General features: G+C 46.6%; 1 protein-coding gene across 6 annotated transcripts in view; it reads left to right on the top strand.

Annotated features, from left to right (window-relative positions):
* The window catches only part of PDPK1 (3-phosphoinositide dependent protein kinase 1), an 83,757-nt gene that overhangs the window by 28,578 nt on the left and 37,344 nt on the right, over positions 1–17,835 (top strand). For all 6 annotated transcript variants that reach the window (XM_070568655.1, XM_070568653.1, XM_070568651.1 and 3 more), the window contains 5 exons: positions 2,018–2,284; positions 6,383–6,425; positions 6,648–6,785; positions 11,366–11,510; positions 12,401–12,498. In XM_070568655.1, coding sequence (XP_070424756.1) covers positions 2,075–2,284; positions 6,383–6,425; positions 6,648–6,785; positions 11,366–11,510; positions 12,401–12,498 — 634 coding nt within the window. In that variant the 5' untranslated portion in view covers positions 2,018–2,074. The remainder of the gene's footprint in view (positions 1–2,017; positions 2,285–6,382; positions 6,426–6,647; positions 6,786–11,365; positions 11,511–12,400; positions 12,499–17,835) is intronic.

The following is a 17,835-nucleotide window of genomic DNA, read 5'->3' as shown; positions in this document are numbered from 1 at the left end:
CGAACTTAACCGCTCGGCCACGGGGCCAGCCCCTCTTGTACAAGTTTTGTGTGGACATAGTGTTTTGTTTCTTCTGGGTATACACCTAGGAGTGGAATTGCTGGGTTATATGGTACTCATTTCCTTTTGAGGAACTGTCGGACTGTTTGCCAGAGAGACTGCACCATTTTACATTCCCAGCAGCAGTGTATGAGGGTTCCAGTTTCTCTGCATCCCCATCAACTCTTGTTATTATCTGTCTTTTTGAATTTAGACATCCTAGTGGATATGAAGTGGGATCTCATTGTGGGTTTGATTTGCTTTTCTGTAACGACTAATGATATTGAGCATCTTTTTAATGTGCTTATTGGCCATTTGCATATTTTTTTGGAGAAATATTTATTCAGCTCGGTTACCTGTTTTTTAATTGTGTGTGGGTTTTTCTTTTTTTTTGAGTTGGAAGAGTTCTTTAGTCTGGATACAAAGTCCCTTATCAGATAGGATTTACAGATACTTTCCCCCACTCTGGTGGTTGTCTTTTCATTTTCTTGCTGGTGCTTTTGAAGCACAAAAGTTTTTAGTTTTGATTAAGTCCCTTTGATCTGTTTTTTGTTGCTTGGGCTTTTGGTTTCGTATCTAAGAAAACATTGCCAAGGTGATGAAGATTTACTCCTATATTTTCTTCTAAGAATTGCATAGTTTTCTTACATGTAAATCTTTGATCCATTTAAGTTAAATTTTGTGTATTGTGTAGGAAAGGCATCCAACTTCATCCTTTTGCATGTGGGTATCTAGTCCCAGCACCATTTGTTGAAAAGACTGTTCTTCCCATTGAAGAGTCTTGGCACACTTGTCAAAAATCAATTGGCCATAGATGTATGGGTTTATTTCTGGACTCTTTCATTCATTTATGTGTCTCTCCTTATGCCAGTGGCACACTGTCTTGATTACTGTAGCTTTATAGTATAAGTTTTGAAATCTAGAAGTGTGAGTCCTCCAACTTTGTTCTTTTTTGAGATTGGTTTGGCTGTTCTGGATCTCTTGAATTTCAGGATCAGCTTGTCAGTTTCTTTGAAGAAGCCCCCTGGGATTTTAATAGGGATCACATTTTATAATTTCTAAAATTTGTTAAATTTTTGAATTTATTTAAATAAAAAAAAGCATGTAGGGGCTGGCCCCGTGGCCAAGTGGTTAAGTTCGTGCGCTCCGCTGCAGGCGGCCCAGTGTTTCGTTGGTTCGAATCCTGGGCGCGGACATGGCACTGCTCATCAGGCCACGCTGAGGCAGCATCCCACATGCCACAACTAGAAGGACCCACAACGAAGAATATACAACTATGTACTGGGGGGCTTTGGGGAGAAAAAGGAAAAAAAAAATAAAATCTTTAAAAAAAAAAAAAACCAGCATGTAATGCTTTAATTGGCTTAGAGGTAACTTTGGTGTGTAGTGAGCAGTTTGACTCTAAACCAGTTATCTTCCAAATTGTTAACCAATTATTCCACTGTAGTCTTTTCGAGAAGCTTATTTTTTATCAGCTATAACTTTTATGTGTAGTTGGCAATTCTTGGACTCTTCTTTCCATTAGAATTCTCTGTAGTTGGGGTGCCGTAATTGAATGCCTTCCGTGTGTCCAGCCTTAATCAGGGTGTGCGAGCAGGGCGAGGGGGTCTGGGATAGGAGACACTTTGGTCACAGGGTTTGGATCGGATTGGCTGTGGATGACATTTAGGCGGGGCAGTGATGGGAAGGCCAACTGGCCAATCATGGGGGTGGGTTGGAGACTTCATGCAGTGCTGAGGGAGGAAAGTGAGGGCAGATAGGTGCTGCGTTGGGTTGGTGGGCATGCAGGACAGGCCGGGCTGGGATGTGAGCAGGGAAGGGACTTGGGAGAGGAGAGCAGTGGCCTGAACCACGTGGCAGAGTGTCAGATGGCATGCCCTATACTTGATGTTTGTGTTTCAACAATGTCAACACTTCAGTTCATGCATTTGGGAAAATCTGCTTTGAGTCTTACCTCTTTTTTCTCTGTGTCCACTAGTATGATACCGTTCCTATTCAGTCCAGCGTGGTGTTATGTTCCTGCCCATCCCCATCAATGGTGAGGACCCAGACTGAATCCGGCACGGCCCCTGGCGTTCCTGGCGGTGGTACCAGGCAGGGCCCCACCATGGACAGCACCGCAGCTGAGTCCAGGCCGAGTGCCAACTCCTTGCAACATGCTGCACAGCCACCACCACAGCCTCGGAAGAAACGGCCTGAGGACTTCAAATTCGGGAAAATTCTTGGTGAAGGCTCTTTTTCAACAGTGAGTACAGGCTACTCTTTGTCGAATGAGTATGTTTTCCCTCGGAAGGCTGACCTTCCTTGGTGGCTTGGAGCTGGGAGACCCAGATACCAGGGTGGTGTTCTTCCCTGTAGGAAGGTCTCAGGATTCTTGGCAGTTCCTCTCCTGTTGTGAGGGTGACTTGGGGCTGGCTACTACCAAGCAGGTCTCATGGCTAAAATATCTAAGCCATGGTTTTGTAGATGAAAGCTTTAAAAGGCATCTCTTGATCTTATTTTTTACTTAAAAAAAAATTTAGGGGCTGGCGCGGTGGCGTAGTGGTTAAGTTCATGTGCTCCGCTTTGGTGGCCCAGGGTTTGCAGGTTCAGATCCCAGGTGTGGACTTGGCGCTCCTCGTCAGGCCATGCTGTGACAGCATCCCACGTAAAATGGAGGAAGATTGGCACAGATGTTAGCTCAGTGACAATCTTCTTCAAGCAAAAAGAGGAAGATTGGCAACAGATGTTAGCTCAGAGCTAATCTTCCTCACCAAAAAAAAAAAAAAAAATTCAGTTAATTTTTATTCTAACCAGGTATCAACAAGTTACATTGCATGTCCTTGTGTCCCATTGGTAAGGCCCTGGGAAGCTTTTCTGTTCCTTGGATTGAAAGTTAGTATCAGGGCCGGCCTGGTGGTGCAGCGGTTAAGTTTGCACATTCCACTTCACGGCCTGGGGTTGGCTGGTTCTGATCCTGGGTGTGGACATGGCACTGCTTGGTGAGCCATGCTGTGGCAGGTGTCCCGCATATAAAGCAGAGGAAGATGAGCACGGATGATGGGCAAGGATGTTAGCTCAGGGCCAGTCTTCCTCAGCAAAAAGAGGAGGATTGGCAGCAGATGTTAGCTCAGGGCTAGTCTTCCTCAAAAAAAGAAAGTTAGTATCAGTATTAGTATCTCTTCAGAGGTTTTCGGAAACATTTAACGACCTTTATTATTTCTCTGTTACTTAAAAAAAATATATACAAAACAGTACACCCTTGATATTTGCTGGATTTGCAGCCCAATACCCAAGCCCCTAGATTCTTGTGACCTCAGCTTCATAAACAGAAATATCACAGCACTGTCAAATCACACACAGGACAACTCTTTTTGCTACGTAAGTCTCACTTGTTTTGTAGTATTTTTCCTCTTAAAGCAAATAAATGAAGTTCAAAGCAGCTCTTAGCTGAGGTTAAAGCCCCCTGGCTGTGGCAGGGCCAGGAGCTTGCCATGGGCTCACGGGGAGGCCCGAGCACCTGCCCCAGCCAGGGAGCGCAGTCTGAATCTGCGCCTCTGTGAAGAGGCAGATCCCTGTGCTGTGGCCTCTGAGGTGGGCCCAGCGTGCGCTGTGGATGCCCGGGGTGGCCCTGCAGCCTCCTCATTCCGCAGGTGTCCTGAATAATAAGTCTTTCTTGCCTGGCCTTTGTGAAGAAACCTTGTGTGAAATTTGTTTTCCTTTTCTCTTTTTACATTTATGAAATATTTGAAAATACAAAGAATAACATGAAATATAGAGCTCACCCGTGTTCCCAACATCATTTTAATTCATGTTAACTTTTGCTCTCCTTACATTTTTTTTTTAGATTTTTTTTTTGGCAGTTTTTGTTTAAATTATGAAAGCTTTGTGCCCTCGTGATAAAAACCTTCAACTGTGAGGATAGTCCCCAGTAGGTCTGGTACTCACACACCCTTTCAGAAAGAAACTGTTTTGAAAAGAACCTTCCTTGGGTATTTTGCACAGTTACTTACTACAGTCCAGTAAAAGAAGAGTTCTCTGCTTGTCTCAGCTTTACGTCATTGGACATTTATCTGGACTGGAAAGTGAGGACTTATTTGTGAAATTCCCCCTGTCCCTGGGTTTCCACAGTGGGTAAAACTAGGCACCATCCATTCTGGGTGACATACTCGTGATGTTGAAAGGCCCCAAGAAAGCAGTAATTCTTGTCATCCCTGTGCCTTTTGAACCCCTGTCCCAGGGAGGTGCCTGGGAAAGCTGGAAGCTCCTCTCAGGTGCCATTTGGAGTCCTGCAGTCCTGAGTCTCAAATGATGTGTGCCGTCAGGTCTTTTTCAGCCTCCTGAAATAGAGACCACTTAAAATTAGATTTCCCGGGCAGGGCTGGTGGACAAGCGGCAGCTCGCAGGCTGGGCAGGATCTTCGCTTGGCAGAGCCTGGCGCTGAAGTGCAGGGAGGGTCAGCCTCCTGCTGTCCGGCAGCCTGCAGATGATCGAGACATCCAGATCAGCCCTGCTGTCGGCCCTGGGTGACGTGGAGGGATGTGTCATGCCTTGTTCTCTGGAAGAGGGACACTCCCTGCCCTGCCCCCATAAGGAAACTTCCATGTGAGATTCTCAATTCACGCAACAGAAAGATTACGTAAATGTCTCCTTCAGAAAGGGTTCCATTAAATATTAGTACTTTCTAACAACTTTTTCTTTTTTCTGCTTATGTAGCTAGTACATGCTCTTGTGAAGAATTGAACATTGCATAAGTACATAACCCAGAGAAGGGAAGTCCCTCCCCCATGCTCCCCAGCGCCTGAGAACAGTGCACACAGTTACGTTCCTCCAGAAGGATCTTTCCACTTGAGTGCATATAATCTGACCTTGTTCTTAGTAACTGCAGGCTGTTTCACACTGTGCTCTTTCAGGATCACTTCTGATGAGTCTGGTGAAGAATTCTGTAATGGGATGTAACTCATAACCAGGGGCCAGAGGAATCCGGCCTGTGGCCTCCTTAGGTCTTCCCAGCAGGTCTAGGGATTTCCCGGGAGTTGGGCAGGTTTCATCTGCTCTCTGGGCCTAAGGCCGTCCCGCTGCAGGTGTCTTAAGAGAGGCATTTACACCAGCTGGCAGTGGTGGGGCCGCCCCAACTGCCAAACTGGGTTCATCAGCCATTTGGAAATTGGTGCTCAGGGTGTGCCCTGGGTTTGCTTGTGTAGAAAGGTCTTTTCCACATTGTGTGATGCCCCTTTGGCGCTCTGTCCCCAAAGTGGAGTTTCAGTACAAGACTCGGGGATGCAACAGAGAAGGTTGAGCTGGGAGTGTGACTGCGTCCTGTGAGGGAGGCACTCTTCCCAGGCCCAGTGACATTTAGTTTCCTGTGCCCTTGATAGCACGGTATCTGAGATGGCATCAAGTATGGTAAAAATTATTGGAAAAAGCCCAAATTCAGGATGGCTTTTTGGAATGAACATATACTGAAGACGTATTCTTAAAGTTATTTTTTATTTATTTACTTATTTTTATTTTTCCTTTTTTCTCCCAAAGCCCCCCAGGTACATAGTTGTGTATTTTTAGTTGTGGGTCCTTCTAGTTGTGGCATGTGGGATGCCCCCTCACCATGGCTTGATGAGCAGTGCTGTGTCTGAGCCCAGGATTCAAACCGGCGAAACCCTGGGCCGCCGGAGCAGAGTGCGTGAACTTAACTACTCGGCCATGGGGCCGGCCCTTTAAAGTTCTCAGTACCTGCTTGTGGAGTTATTAGTTGCTGCTGCTTGTGGAGGTATTATTTGCTGCTTGTTACTACGGTTGTGAGGGTTATGCTAGTCTGAGATGTTCCTGAATGTACATTTCACTGCACCATGGGGATTCTTGGCAGCTAATAAGAGCCTTCTAAAGACGGTCGAGAGATATATGTGTTTGCTGTTAACCATTAGAACACATTAACTTGGTCATTGACATTCAGCTATATTTGTTAGCACAGGACCAAAAATATTTAAATGTAGGGGGCCGGCCCCGTGGCCAAGAGGTTAAGTTCGCGCGCTCCGCTGCAGGCGGCCCAGTGTTTCGTCTGTTCGAATCCTGGGCGTGGACATGGCACTGCTCATCAAGCCACACTGAGGCGGCGTCCCACATGCCACAACTGGAAGGACCTACAACTAAAAAAAATACACAACTATGTACCGGGGGGCTTTGGGAGAAAAAAAGGAAAAATAAAATCTTTAAAAAAAAATTTAAATGTAATTTCAAATATTTAAATGTTATTGCACAGTGGGGGTGGAGTAGCCTGTGTGGTTGGTTGTAGGATGATGTGAGACTCAATGCCCTGATTACACTGGGTATTTTTTCTCTTCTCTTTCCCCCTTTTCTTCCCAACTAGGTTGTCCTGGCCCGAGAACTGGCAACCTCAAGAGAATATGCTAGTAAGTACTAACTCCTGTGAGCTCTGTGTCTGGGGCGCAGGGACCCCTGGAGGTTTCTATGCTGATTTCAGGGGATAGGACGCTGTTGGTCTTAGAGACCATGAAGCCAGTGGGTGTGTTTTGTGAAAAACTTTAATTTGTATCAGTTACCTTTATGAGTAGTATCTTTAGTATTTTCTTACCGTTTCCAATTGTAGTAACTCACTTCTCTCTTACCTTAAGTTAAAATTCTAGAGAAACGTCACATTATCAAAGAGAACAAGGTCCCGTATGTAACCAGAGAGAGAGACGTGATGTCGCGCCTGGATCACCCCTTCTTTGTTAAACTTTACTTCACGTTTCAGGATGATGAAAAGCTGTGTATCCTTTGACCAGTCAAGCCTTCTGAATCACACCAGTGAGCCTGTATCGTTTTGGAATCATGACCCCATTGTTTGTTTTCACAAGTAGCCCCTTCCCTGGAAAGGAAAAGGGTGGCAGATTCTGAATACAAAGGAATTCACATCACTTTGCTTTGGGAGCCTCTGGGATTGCTGACATTCACTGAAGTATGACAGTCACTTCTAGAGAGATTGGCACAAACATTTTTGAGGATTTTTTTATTGATAAGCGTTGTATCTAAAGGATTATTATTTTAACCTCACGGTTGCTAGACATCTGTTCAAAGGTATTCCCTCATTCCTCTAACCAGTGTCGTTGGCATATCTACCAGGTGTCAAGTCCTGTGCTCAAAGCAGGGAAGTGAGAGAAAAGAAGAATGACCTTGGGCATTAGGGGCACCTGGAAGGCTGGCACCTCTTTGCCTTCTTTGGCCCAGGGCTATGGGGTTTTGTTGGAAGGGACATCTTTACCCGGCTCAGTCCCAGGTGAGAAGTCCAGGGAGTGACCCACAGGAACCAAAACCCTTTCTCCCTGTACCCAAGACGCTGTCCTCCCAGTGGCAGGCACTTCCCGCAGCCCTCCGGCCTCCCTGCCTCCCCTGTCAGTGGTACTACCCGAGAGTCTGCTCTCTGCCCATGGATCTCTGATTGCCCGGTGCCCCTGGCTCTCCATGGCTGTGCATACTACTTCTCCAGATGCTCCTCCAGCAGACATTACACCCCACTGACTCTTTGCTTTATTTGACGGCATCTCACACTCCCTGACTTCTTCTCTAACCCTGGGGCACTGAGTTTTTGCTCTTTTACTTTTGCTTAGGGATCAGGGAGGCAGGGCAGCATAGCAGTCAGAGAGGGTCACACTCTGTGTCGTCTAGCTTGTCTCTGGGCATGTCCAGCACACAGCCAGGTGGGCCAGCTTCTCCTTACTCACTGGCTCCTTTCCTGCACTTGTTCTTTGAAACCAGGACTTCCTCCACCCCAGTGTGCCCAGTGACTCTGTCCCTGATCCCAGCAGATGTTCTTGGCTTCTCTTCAACTGAGCGAGGTCTGGCTGTCACATCAAGTTGGTTCAGAGCTTGTTCAGGTTTAAACCTCAGTCTTTGCATTTGTTCTTTTCTTCCTGCCTTCAGGTCTCTGGAACCCTTTCCCTCACCCCACCACCCTCAAAGCTGCTCCAGTGTCTGAGGGCTTGGCTTCCCCCTCCCACCTGAACCCCACTACCTCCTCGGACTTTCCCCTTCCCGCCTCCTTTTTCTTCTCTACATGCAGATTCTTCTGGATTCAAACTTTGCTGGATCTTGTTACTCCTTTAACACCGTTTTCTGGCTCCTTCGCCTGTCAGCTGAATTTGTTCTGTTTATTGAGAAGTCCTTGTTGAATGCCAGGTGCTGAGGATATGCTGGTCAATAAGGTGAAGGCTCTGCCCTCACAGAGCTCACATTTCCAGGGAGGAGTTAGATATGCACAGATGGTCCATGCCTGTGTGAAAGACCTTGAGGGACTAAGAGCAGTAAGGCCAGGTGAGGGAGCGCTGGAGCATGCCGCTGCTTTAGCTCAGTGGTTTGAGGGGGCAGCGTTGGTCAGAGACCTGGGCGGAACGAGGGCAGGAGTGCGGAAGTACTTACGTGCGAGTGGAGCAAAAAGGCTGGCAGGGGCCAGCTCTTTAAGCCTTGGAGGCCTGACGAGAGTTTTGAATTTTCTTCTGAGTGTGGCAGGGAACCCAGGAGAGCCTCAAGCAGGGCAGCCACTCTCTGTGACTCTGTCTGCTGCTGCAGTGAAGGTTTTTGTTAGTGAATCGGGTGAGGCAAAATGGAGACAAGGTGGCTCCTGGGTGAGGGACCTCAGAGCCTGCATGCACAGTGCTGCTGTATTTGAGCTGGAAGAAACTGGGGAGAGGCTGGGCTGGGGGTGGATGTTGCGTTGGCATTTGACGCATTCATTGGTGCTCGCTGCTCAAGGGCACGTGGACTGCTGGGTGGCTGCCAGCAGAGTCCTGTGAGGAGTCAGGGCGGTGAGCACATTGGGAGTGTGTCAGCAGGCTGCCTGGCCATGGGGGCTGCTGAGCAGGGAGAGTCTGAGGCCTGAGCCTGGGTCACCCCCTCAGCAGAGATTTGTGTGCTGAAGGAACCCTCCAAGGAGGCTGGAGGGTGTTGCCAGTGAGTGGAGAGGACAGAGACCCGGGGGCCACAGGACCAGATGGTTTCCGTGGGGGGTGCTGGCAGCCCAGCCAGATGCTGCCCAGTCAAGTACATGGGGTCTGGGCCTGACCTGTGGGTGGGCCCTCTGCAAGTTGTTGATGTGGCAGTTTGGGCTTGGGGAGGAGGGTTCAAGGGAGCGAGGTGAGGAAGTGCAGACACTGCAGAGTGGGCTCTTCCCAGTGCTTTCACTTTAAAGGGGAGCAGTAAAGTGGTCTAGTAGTCAAGGGCTTGTGGCTGGGAGAGGGGTTCCTTGTTGGTTTGTTGTAGGTGTTACAGGATCGTTCCTGTCCCCACCTCTCTGTTGTCACTGCTCATGTGGCAGCATCAGTGGCCTTCTGAGGACATTGAAGGGGCCTCTTCACATCTGTTCTGTGTCTCTGTCACCTCTGAGGCCACCTTGACCCCTTGCTCCTCGAGGTCTCTGGGACCCGTGTGACTCTGCTCCTCCTTGAGCCTGTGGAAGGCTGCCAGATTTTCTGGAGGCCCGGGCCTGGTCTTTCTGCAGGGCCTGTGGGACAGTGTCTTGGTTGGAAGGCTCTGACAGATGGCGCACACTTGACTTCTCCCAAGGTCACGAGTGGTGGGATCAGGCAGCTCAGTGTAGGTGAGTGAGCTTGCTGTCTAATTTCAGATGGGATTGGCCAGAGTAACGTAGTGGAGGGGACTCTGGGTCTTTGTCTAACGCTGTTTTTTGCTCTTGATCTTTAACACAAATTCCAAAATCCGTGAAGCTTGTGAGGGCTCACTCTCCTCCAACAGGAGTGAGACCTGGGGATTTCTGCCCCACTCAGAATCGTAATTACGCTAAAGGGAGGATGGGGTGCATATTGGGGCTTTTCTTCTGGGAGAGTTTCCTTTTCTTTCTCTCAACACAATATATGCCACTGACGATTCTGAGCAGCGCTGAGCTCCTGCTTGGGGGTGGGTGGGTGGGAGTCTGCAAGCCGCTAGTAAAGAGGCCACGGACACCAGCCTTCCCTGTGGAGGGGGCAGAACAGGGCGAGGTGGGAGTGCACCTGGCCGAGGCCCTTTGCATTCCCTAGAAGGAAGGTTGGCTTTTTGTTTCAGGTTCCCATTGAACATTGTCTTAGTTGGAATGGCCTGGGTGGCCGCGGTGGGGCTGGAGCGGGGGCAGGTTTGGGCAGCTTTTATTGTGGGTCACTTCCCTCCTTGGCTTGTCCTCACTGCTCTGCAGCTTCAGGCTCCTTCCTTGGTAGGAGATGGCAGTACCTTGTCAAACAGAAGCCAGAAGGAACACCCACCCTGAGCATAGGCCACCCCTTCCCACCCTCAGAGACGCTGCTCAGGGCAGCTGGAGACTCGGGTCATTGTGTCCCTGGTTACCAGGGAGCCATGAAGTACCTGTGGATTTCCATTAATAGGTGGAGATGTTTGGTGCTTCCAGGAAGAAGCAGTTATAGGGGACCCATTTATTGTTCCAGACTTTACGCTTCTTTGGAAAAGAGAAAATAGAAGTAAAATGTGACACTGCAGTGCTCTTGGAGAGAAAGATGACTGTGTTCCTCAAGTCTCTCCCTAATGGGTGCCCAGTAAATAGATGGAATGGGGAAGTTAATAAAATGGCATTTCTCTTACAAAACTTGTCACTTTATACTTGGAAAGGAGTGTTCATTTGAGAAGTTTTTACATGAATTGTCTCTTAGCACAGCACGTGGAATGCAGTTGGTACTCAGTAAATGTTGTGTACCTGTTGTGGTCCAGGTTTGGAGGCTGTGTTATGATGGAGACCCCCTCCACCTGCTTTGCTGAAGCCTGTGAAGAGGCAGGCCCTGACCACTGTCTCTAGCAGCTTCCCTTCACTGAGCCCATGAGTGCCTTCTGGGGGCAGAGGGATCTAGACCGGGCATTCGGGCTGAGAGGCTTCTGTCATTGTGTTCTTGGTGAAAAACCCACCCTGGGGCCTGGCCCTGGAGCCGGGGCCTGGGATTCCTGCCAGACCCAGCAGCTGTGGGTCTGACCATGGCAGAGTCTGACTCGAAGAGAGGCAGCTGTCTTGGGCCACAGGTACCTTCAGTTTTCATTAATTAAAAACATTCCTATTGGGGGCCAGCCCTGTGGCCGAGTGGTTAAGTTTGCACGCTCCGCTTCGGCAGCCCAGGGTTTTGCTGGTTCGGATCCTGGGTGCGGACATGGCACCACTCATTAAGCCACGTTGAGGCAGTGTCCCACATACCACAACCAGAAGGACCCACAACTAAAATATACAACTATGTTCTTGGGGGATTTGGGGAGAAAAAGCAGAAGCAAAACAAAACAAAACAAAAAAACCATTCCTATTGGGCTGTTAAGGTCAGTTTGAAAAAACGACTTTTGCACTCTTCCTTAACTATGCGATATTTAGATTTTGGCCTTAGTTATGCCAAAAATGGAGAGCTACTTAAATACATTCGCAAAATCGGTTCGTTCGATGAGACGTGTACCCGATTTTACACGGCCGAGATGGTGTCTGCCCTGGAGTACTTGCACGGCAGGGGCGTCGTCCACAGGTACCGAGCGGCCTGGCGGGCTTTGCTCACAGCCTGGGCTCAGCTTGGCTTCATTTCGTGGAGGTGTGGGGACCATGTCACCTGACGCTGAGAGACTCCTGGACCTTTAGATATCAGAGGAAGTTGGTCAGATGCCTTTTTTTGCCAGACTAGTAGCTCTTAGCCATCTTGACTGGGGCTTTTATTTAGTCATTTGTAGCTTTTGTGTGTACTTATTGCTCGTCTCATTTTCCATGACTTTCTGATGAAGTCAAATTGAAGCAGGTAAAATACACATAGTATACAATTTCCTGTTTTAGCAGTTTTTCCAGTTTTATTGAGAAATAATCGACACACCTCACTGTATAGTAGTGAGGTGTACGGCGTGATGGGTTGATTTACATATATTGTGAGATGGTTACCACGGTAGGTTTAAAAGCTCTTATTTTATGGGTTAAAAATGATAGATTATGGGCCAGCCCCAGTGGCCTAGTGGTTAAGTTTAGCGTACTCTGCTTCAGTGGCCCGGGTTTGATTCTTGGGCGTGGATCTACACCGCTCTGTTAGTGGCCATGCTGTGCTGGCAGCCCACATACTAAAAAATAGAGAAGGATTGGCATGAATGTTAGCTCAGGGCAAATCTTTCTCAGTAAGGGGAAAAAAAATAGATTATCCATCAAAAAATTTATTAGAGTGATGAATACAGTTATGAATTGATGTGATTTGAGTGTTCTCATTGTATGCAGTTGATACTTGTTCATTGTGAACTTCAGAATTGCATTTTTGTTCGTTAGTCTGTAAAGATTTTAAGTATTAATCAGTTCATTTTGTTTCCAGCAAAATTTAGAGTATGTAATGATGTTAGTGTTTTAAATACTTAATCTGAAATGTAAAAAAATCTCTTTTTGCAGGGACCTGAAACCAGAAAACATTTTGTTAAATGAAGATATGCACATCCAGATCACAGATTTTGGAACTGCAAAAGTATTATCTCCCGAGAGTAAACAAGGTGTGTGAGTGCTTTGTTTCCAGCAGATCCTGGCTCAGGCCTAAGATCAAAACCAGCTTCTCAGAAATGTGTTGGATGGCATTGTATTCATCCTTAATGACAGGTGTTGTAATACTTTGTTATTGTACAATAGATTCCAGAGCTTTCACATGGGAGGCCCTGCCCTAGTGGGCCTCTTACTGAGGGCCCTGGCACTGTGGGCCTGGTCTAGTTCATGGAGAGAAGGGGCTTCCTAGGCTGCCTGTGGTTGGTCTGCTTGGCCTTGAAGTGGGGGTGGGGGTGCCAGGTTGCCAGGAGCTCTCTGCATATTGTTGTCACAGATCCTCAGGTCTGCGAGGCCCCTGCTCCCTAGTCATCTTCCTTGAAGATGCTGGGGTGCTACATTTGTTCCTGGTCCCCCATGCAGGGGTGTGGGGTTGTTTCAGTCAGTTCCCAGCTCTTCCTGTTGAATGGCGCTGCAGGTTGTAACTGGGGAGCACTGTCCCTGTATCCTAGTGCCCACTGACTGTTTGTCTGTCTCCTGTGTGCAGCTGCCTAGACACGCCCATTATAGTGAGGTTCTTTAGAATCACAGAATGAGTGGGAGCTGGTTTTTACCTGCTGGTCAAGTGCACATTCATAATTGCAAACCCTCCTAATCACTGTTCCCCTAGGGTAATTCCTGTCGTTGAATTGTGTATTGTGACAGTTTTATCACCTGAGGAGGAGTTGCTGACAGTCCACTTGGGCCAGAAGAGTGCCCGGGGTGTCTTAGCTAGCTAGGGGGCGTCTCTGTGGGGTCTCACTGCCCTTCAGGTATTCATTGGATGGAAATCATAAACTCTGGGGGTATAAAGAATGGCAGTTTAATTTCTGAAAACTGTTTGCAAGTCTTGGGGTAGAGAGATGATAGAGCTCTTTATAGTGAGGTTTGGGGGAAGCTGAAGGCCACTGCGCGAGTTCATAAGTGACCTTGAAAATGAACCTTGGATCTTGGGACAAATGTGGCCATCAAAGCTACCCTGACCTTGCCGGGACCACCGTGCAGCACACGTGCCTCTCTGCCAGTGCTTATGGATACGTGTGAGAGGACCTTGGTGAAAGCGCTGGAGGAAACAGATATGTTGGGTGTGAGTACAGGGTTTGCTGGCAGAAGAGATTCAGAGAGAAGCATCCACTTTGCTGCAACTGCTCTTGGATAGAAAAGGGGAACTATGAGCACAGTGCAGTGGTGGGGAGGAGCCTGGCTTTTCAGAAGAGCCCTCAAGCTCAGCTGAACGCGCCTTCTCTGCCTTGGGCTGGAACTGCGGTCCATTTAGCAACACCACGTTGGGCAGCCACTGTCCTAATGCCTGGGTCCGCTCCACCTGGTTGTGCACTGTCAGGGATTCAAATCTGCACTGCTGAGAGGTGCCTGGCCGCGCATGGCTGGGCCACTGTAGGTTCCCTTCTGCACAGTGCCTTATCTTTCCTTTCCGGGTGTTTTTCCAGCCCCGTGTTTTCAAACTGAGGGTTCTTGGGAGGATTCCATCAGTTAGTGCCTTAACCTCTGTGCAAACACTCACAGGGTCACTAAGACTACGTCTTGGATTTGGGAACTTCTCTGAGAATCCTAAAGCTCCGCCCTTTTGGGGCTGAAGCAGAACATTCAGTCAAGTTTTTTGATTTGTTTCTCAACAAGGCTTAGTCCTGGCGCCATCGCTTGCCCTTTGTAGCCCCTCATCCCCCGCCAGGCTTTGAGGGTGGGCAGCCTCCCACCTGGAGATGCACAAAGCCCAGGGACAACTCCTGGCACTTGTGAGATGCCCTGAAATCTTGATGTATTTGATTCATTCCTATTCCATAGTAACATGTTATTGGCTGGGAACCACGTTTTTATGGACATGCTATAACCCACAACCATAAGCATTGTCCCTGACAGAGGTGACCCAAACGGGAACTGCCTTGTCCCCGAATGTTCTTGTTATCTCATGTGCACCTTCCCGCTGAGACAGGCCACCGTCTGCCATGGGCCCCCAGTCAGCCTTGGGAGCTGTCCACCCCAGGGTCTCCTCTGTCTTTTTTTCCTTCATGTAGATTTCCTTCAGAATCTATTTGGCACAGGCCAGTCCTGTTGCCCTGTAGCCACTTAAAAAAATAGAAGAATTTAAATACATTGGTGTAATAGTGAAATAAATCTGCTTTTATTTCTCTCTGGAAGCAGGCGGCTAAAAGTCCTTACGGTGTAAGCCGGGGAGGATTGCTTGTATATATAGATGAGTTGGCTTTTTCTTTTTTTTCCTTCTTAGAGGAAAAGGGAAAAACATGTATAATTATGTGAATGATTCATTTTAGTGACTTACTCTCATTTTCTGTTTGAAGTTGTTCAGAATTTATTCCTGCATTAGCTTTTTTTTTAACTTTTATGCAGAGATAGTTTCCCCAAAACATCTTAAAGCTTCCAGGAGGAAAGTCATGGCGGGAGCAAGGCCAGGTTCCTCAGCTGTGCAGTGAGCATATTTCACCCTCCTCCTAGCAAGCGACAGGCTGTCTGTCCTCACAGACTTCTGTCCCAGTGGGTCGATCCTGGAAGGGGTGAGCCCGTATCTCTCTCTTACTGCTGTGTGTTGGGTTGGAGTGGCCCCTGTGTCTGTGAGGGACCGAGGTGGGAGACAATAGGGCAGCTGTTGAAGGCATGTGGGATTGACAAGGACTTTCTGTGCTGGCACAGAGGACTTGTGACTTCTAGCCTTGCCCAGGGGTCCCACAGATAGATCCAGGGGAGGGCAGCTTAATCACGTGGAGTAGCCCCTGTCTGTGGCTGTGTCCCTGGCCGTTGCCCTCTTTACAAGAGGCTTGGGGAGCTTGGGGTGCCCCAGAGGTTCAGACTTAGAGTTTGTGTCTGGAAACCTGTGTCCTGAGTTGTGCTGGCCTTTCTGGTGTGGAGGCTCCACTCACCAAATAGGAGGGGAGGGGTGGCAGATGGCTGGAGAGGGAATGGAGTGGGGAGGCTTCAGAATCTAAATCACTCTGTCACTCCAGCCGCACCTTTGCATGGCCCCTTTATAGATGGTCGTCATCCAGACCCTCTCCCAGTGTGCTGTGGATTTGAGACCCTCTCACAGCGCCTCTGTCTTACCACCATTCTAGCACGGGCAGGACCCCCTCCCCCCCATGATAGAGTCAAGTCCCTATACTTAACACCATCAACACAACTCTTACCCATCAAGAAACGGTTTATTCTGATCCTTTCAATATTGGTACTTGTTTAGTCATAGCTATGATGCATAGAGTGTGTTGTTTTTGTTTTTTTTTAAACACGGAGTACCTGCTTTTTGTAAAAATTCAGACCATAAAAAATGTGACCTGATTCCCACCATCATCGATTTGTTTTCCCTGTAAATATTTTAGTATTTATCATTAAAATATAAAGCTTCTTTTAAAAAATGTAACTATCATACCATACAATTTTTATACAAAAAAATTGAGAATAATTTCTTAATATGTCAATGTTTAGTCATTGTTAAATTTCTAATCATCGTAATTCCACATCATAATTTTTTGGTTGTTTACTTGAATCAAGATTCAAATAAAGTTCCCATGTTGAACTTAGCTAATTTGTTTTAACCTATAGCTTCCCTTCCTTGTTTGTTTTATCTCTTCTGTCTGTTAAAGAAACCGGGTCGTTTGTCTTATAGGGTTTCCCAGAGCTTGCTGATTGTGTCTCTGTGGAGTCATGTAACTTGCTTCTCTCCTGTCTGTACCTTCTGTAGATTGGGAGTTCGATCTGGCTGCTTGATCCCATTCAGGTTGAATCCTCTCTCACCAAAGGCTGGTGATGATGTGTTCTTCATTAGGAAGGATATAAATCCAGTTCTCTCTCTGTGTAATGTCACCATCCTTTTATAGCCACAATGGCCTGGATCCATTTATTCATTAGGGAATGCAGATTGATGATAGTCTAAGTCTTTCATTGATGAGTGGGAATTCTTCTTTAAACAGAAACTTCCCCATAGCAACTATTTGGTTAACTAGTGCTATCAATTATGAAGGAAAAACAGGATAATTGCTTGCTTTTTTTCCCCTTTATTTGCCACTTTTGAAAACCATGAATTGGTTCACCATCATCCTCCAATGATGACCAATGCATCAAAGACATTATTACCCCTACTTCACACTATACACAAAAGTTAACTTAGGTGTTAACTTGGATAGATCAGACATCTGAATGTAGAAGCTAAAATTATAATATTCTTGGAAGAAAGCATAGGAGTAAATCTTCATGATCTTGGGTTAAGCAGTGGCTTCTTATTATATACCAAAAGCACAAGCAACAGAAGAAAAAATAGATAAATCAGAGTATATCAAGTTTAAAACTTTTGTGCTGTGATACCATTAAGAAAGTGAAAAGACGGCCCACTGAATAGGAAAAAATATTTTCAAATCATATATCTGATAAGGGACTTGTATTCAGAATATATAGAGAACTCATAACTAAAACAAAAAACAAGACCATTAAAAAATAGGCAAAGGGTCTGAATAGGTGTTTCTCCCAAGAAGATAAACAAATGGGAGAAACACATGAAAAGATGCTCAGCAGTCATTAGGGAAATGCAAATCAAAATCATAGGGAGATACCACTTCATACCTACTGGGATGTCTATGAACAAAAAGGCAGATGATAAGTTTTAGCAAGGATGTGGAGAAATTGAAACCCTGATAGTCTGCAAGTAGGAATGTCCAATGGTGCAATCACTTTGGTGTGACAGTTCCTTAAAAGGTTAAACGTAGTTGTCTTATAACTCAGCAATTCGATACTTCTAGGTATATATCCAAGAAAATTGAAAACATGTTCACATAAAAAGTTATACACGAATGTTCATAGCAGCTTTATTCATAATAGCCAAAAGGTAGAAACAACTCAAGTGTCCAACTGATAATGGATAAACAAAATGTGGTCCATCCATACAGTGGAATATTACTCAGCTTTAAAAAGGAATAAAGTTCTGATACATACATGCTACAACATTGAAATCATTGTGCTAAGTGAAAGCCAGCTGGGATCTGGATGGCGATTGTGTTGACTCTTTAGGTCAGCTTGGGAAGTATCACTGTCTTAACAGTATTAATTCTCCTGATCCTTCAGCATGGGATGTCTTTTTATTTCTTTAGATATTTTGTAATTTCTTCCAAAAATCTTTTGTAGTTTTCAGCGTATAAGCTTGCACTTCTTTTGTTAAATTTATTACTAAGTATTTTATTTTATTTTTGAGGTTATTGTAAATGAAATTGTTTTCTGGACTTCATTTTCAGATTGTTCTTTGCAAGTGTATAGAAATACAGTTGATTTCCATATGCTGATTTTGTGTCCTACAACCT

Source organism: Equus przewalskii, chromosome 12 (genome assembly GCF_037783145.1).
Source record: "Equus przewalskii isolate Varuska chromosome 12, EquPr2, whole genome shotgun sequence".
NCBI classification, from domain to species: domain Eukaryota; kingdom Metazoa; phylum Chordata; class Mammalia; order Perissodactyla; family Equidae; genus Equus; species Equus przewalskii.
This window is presented reverse-complemented; position numbering and strand designations above follow the sequence as displayed.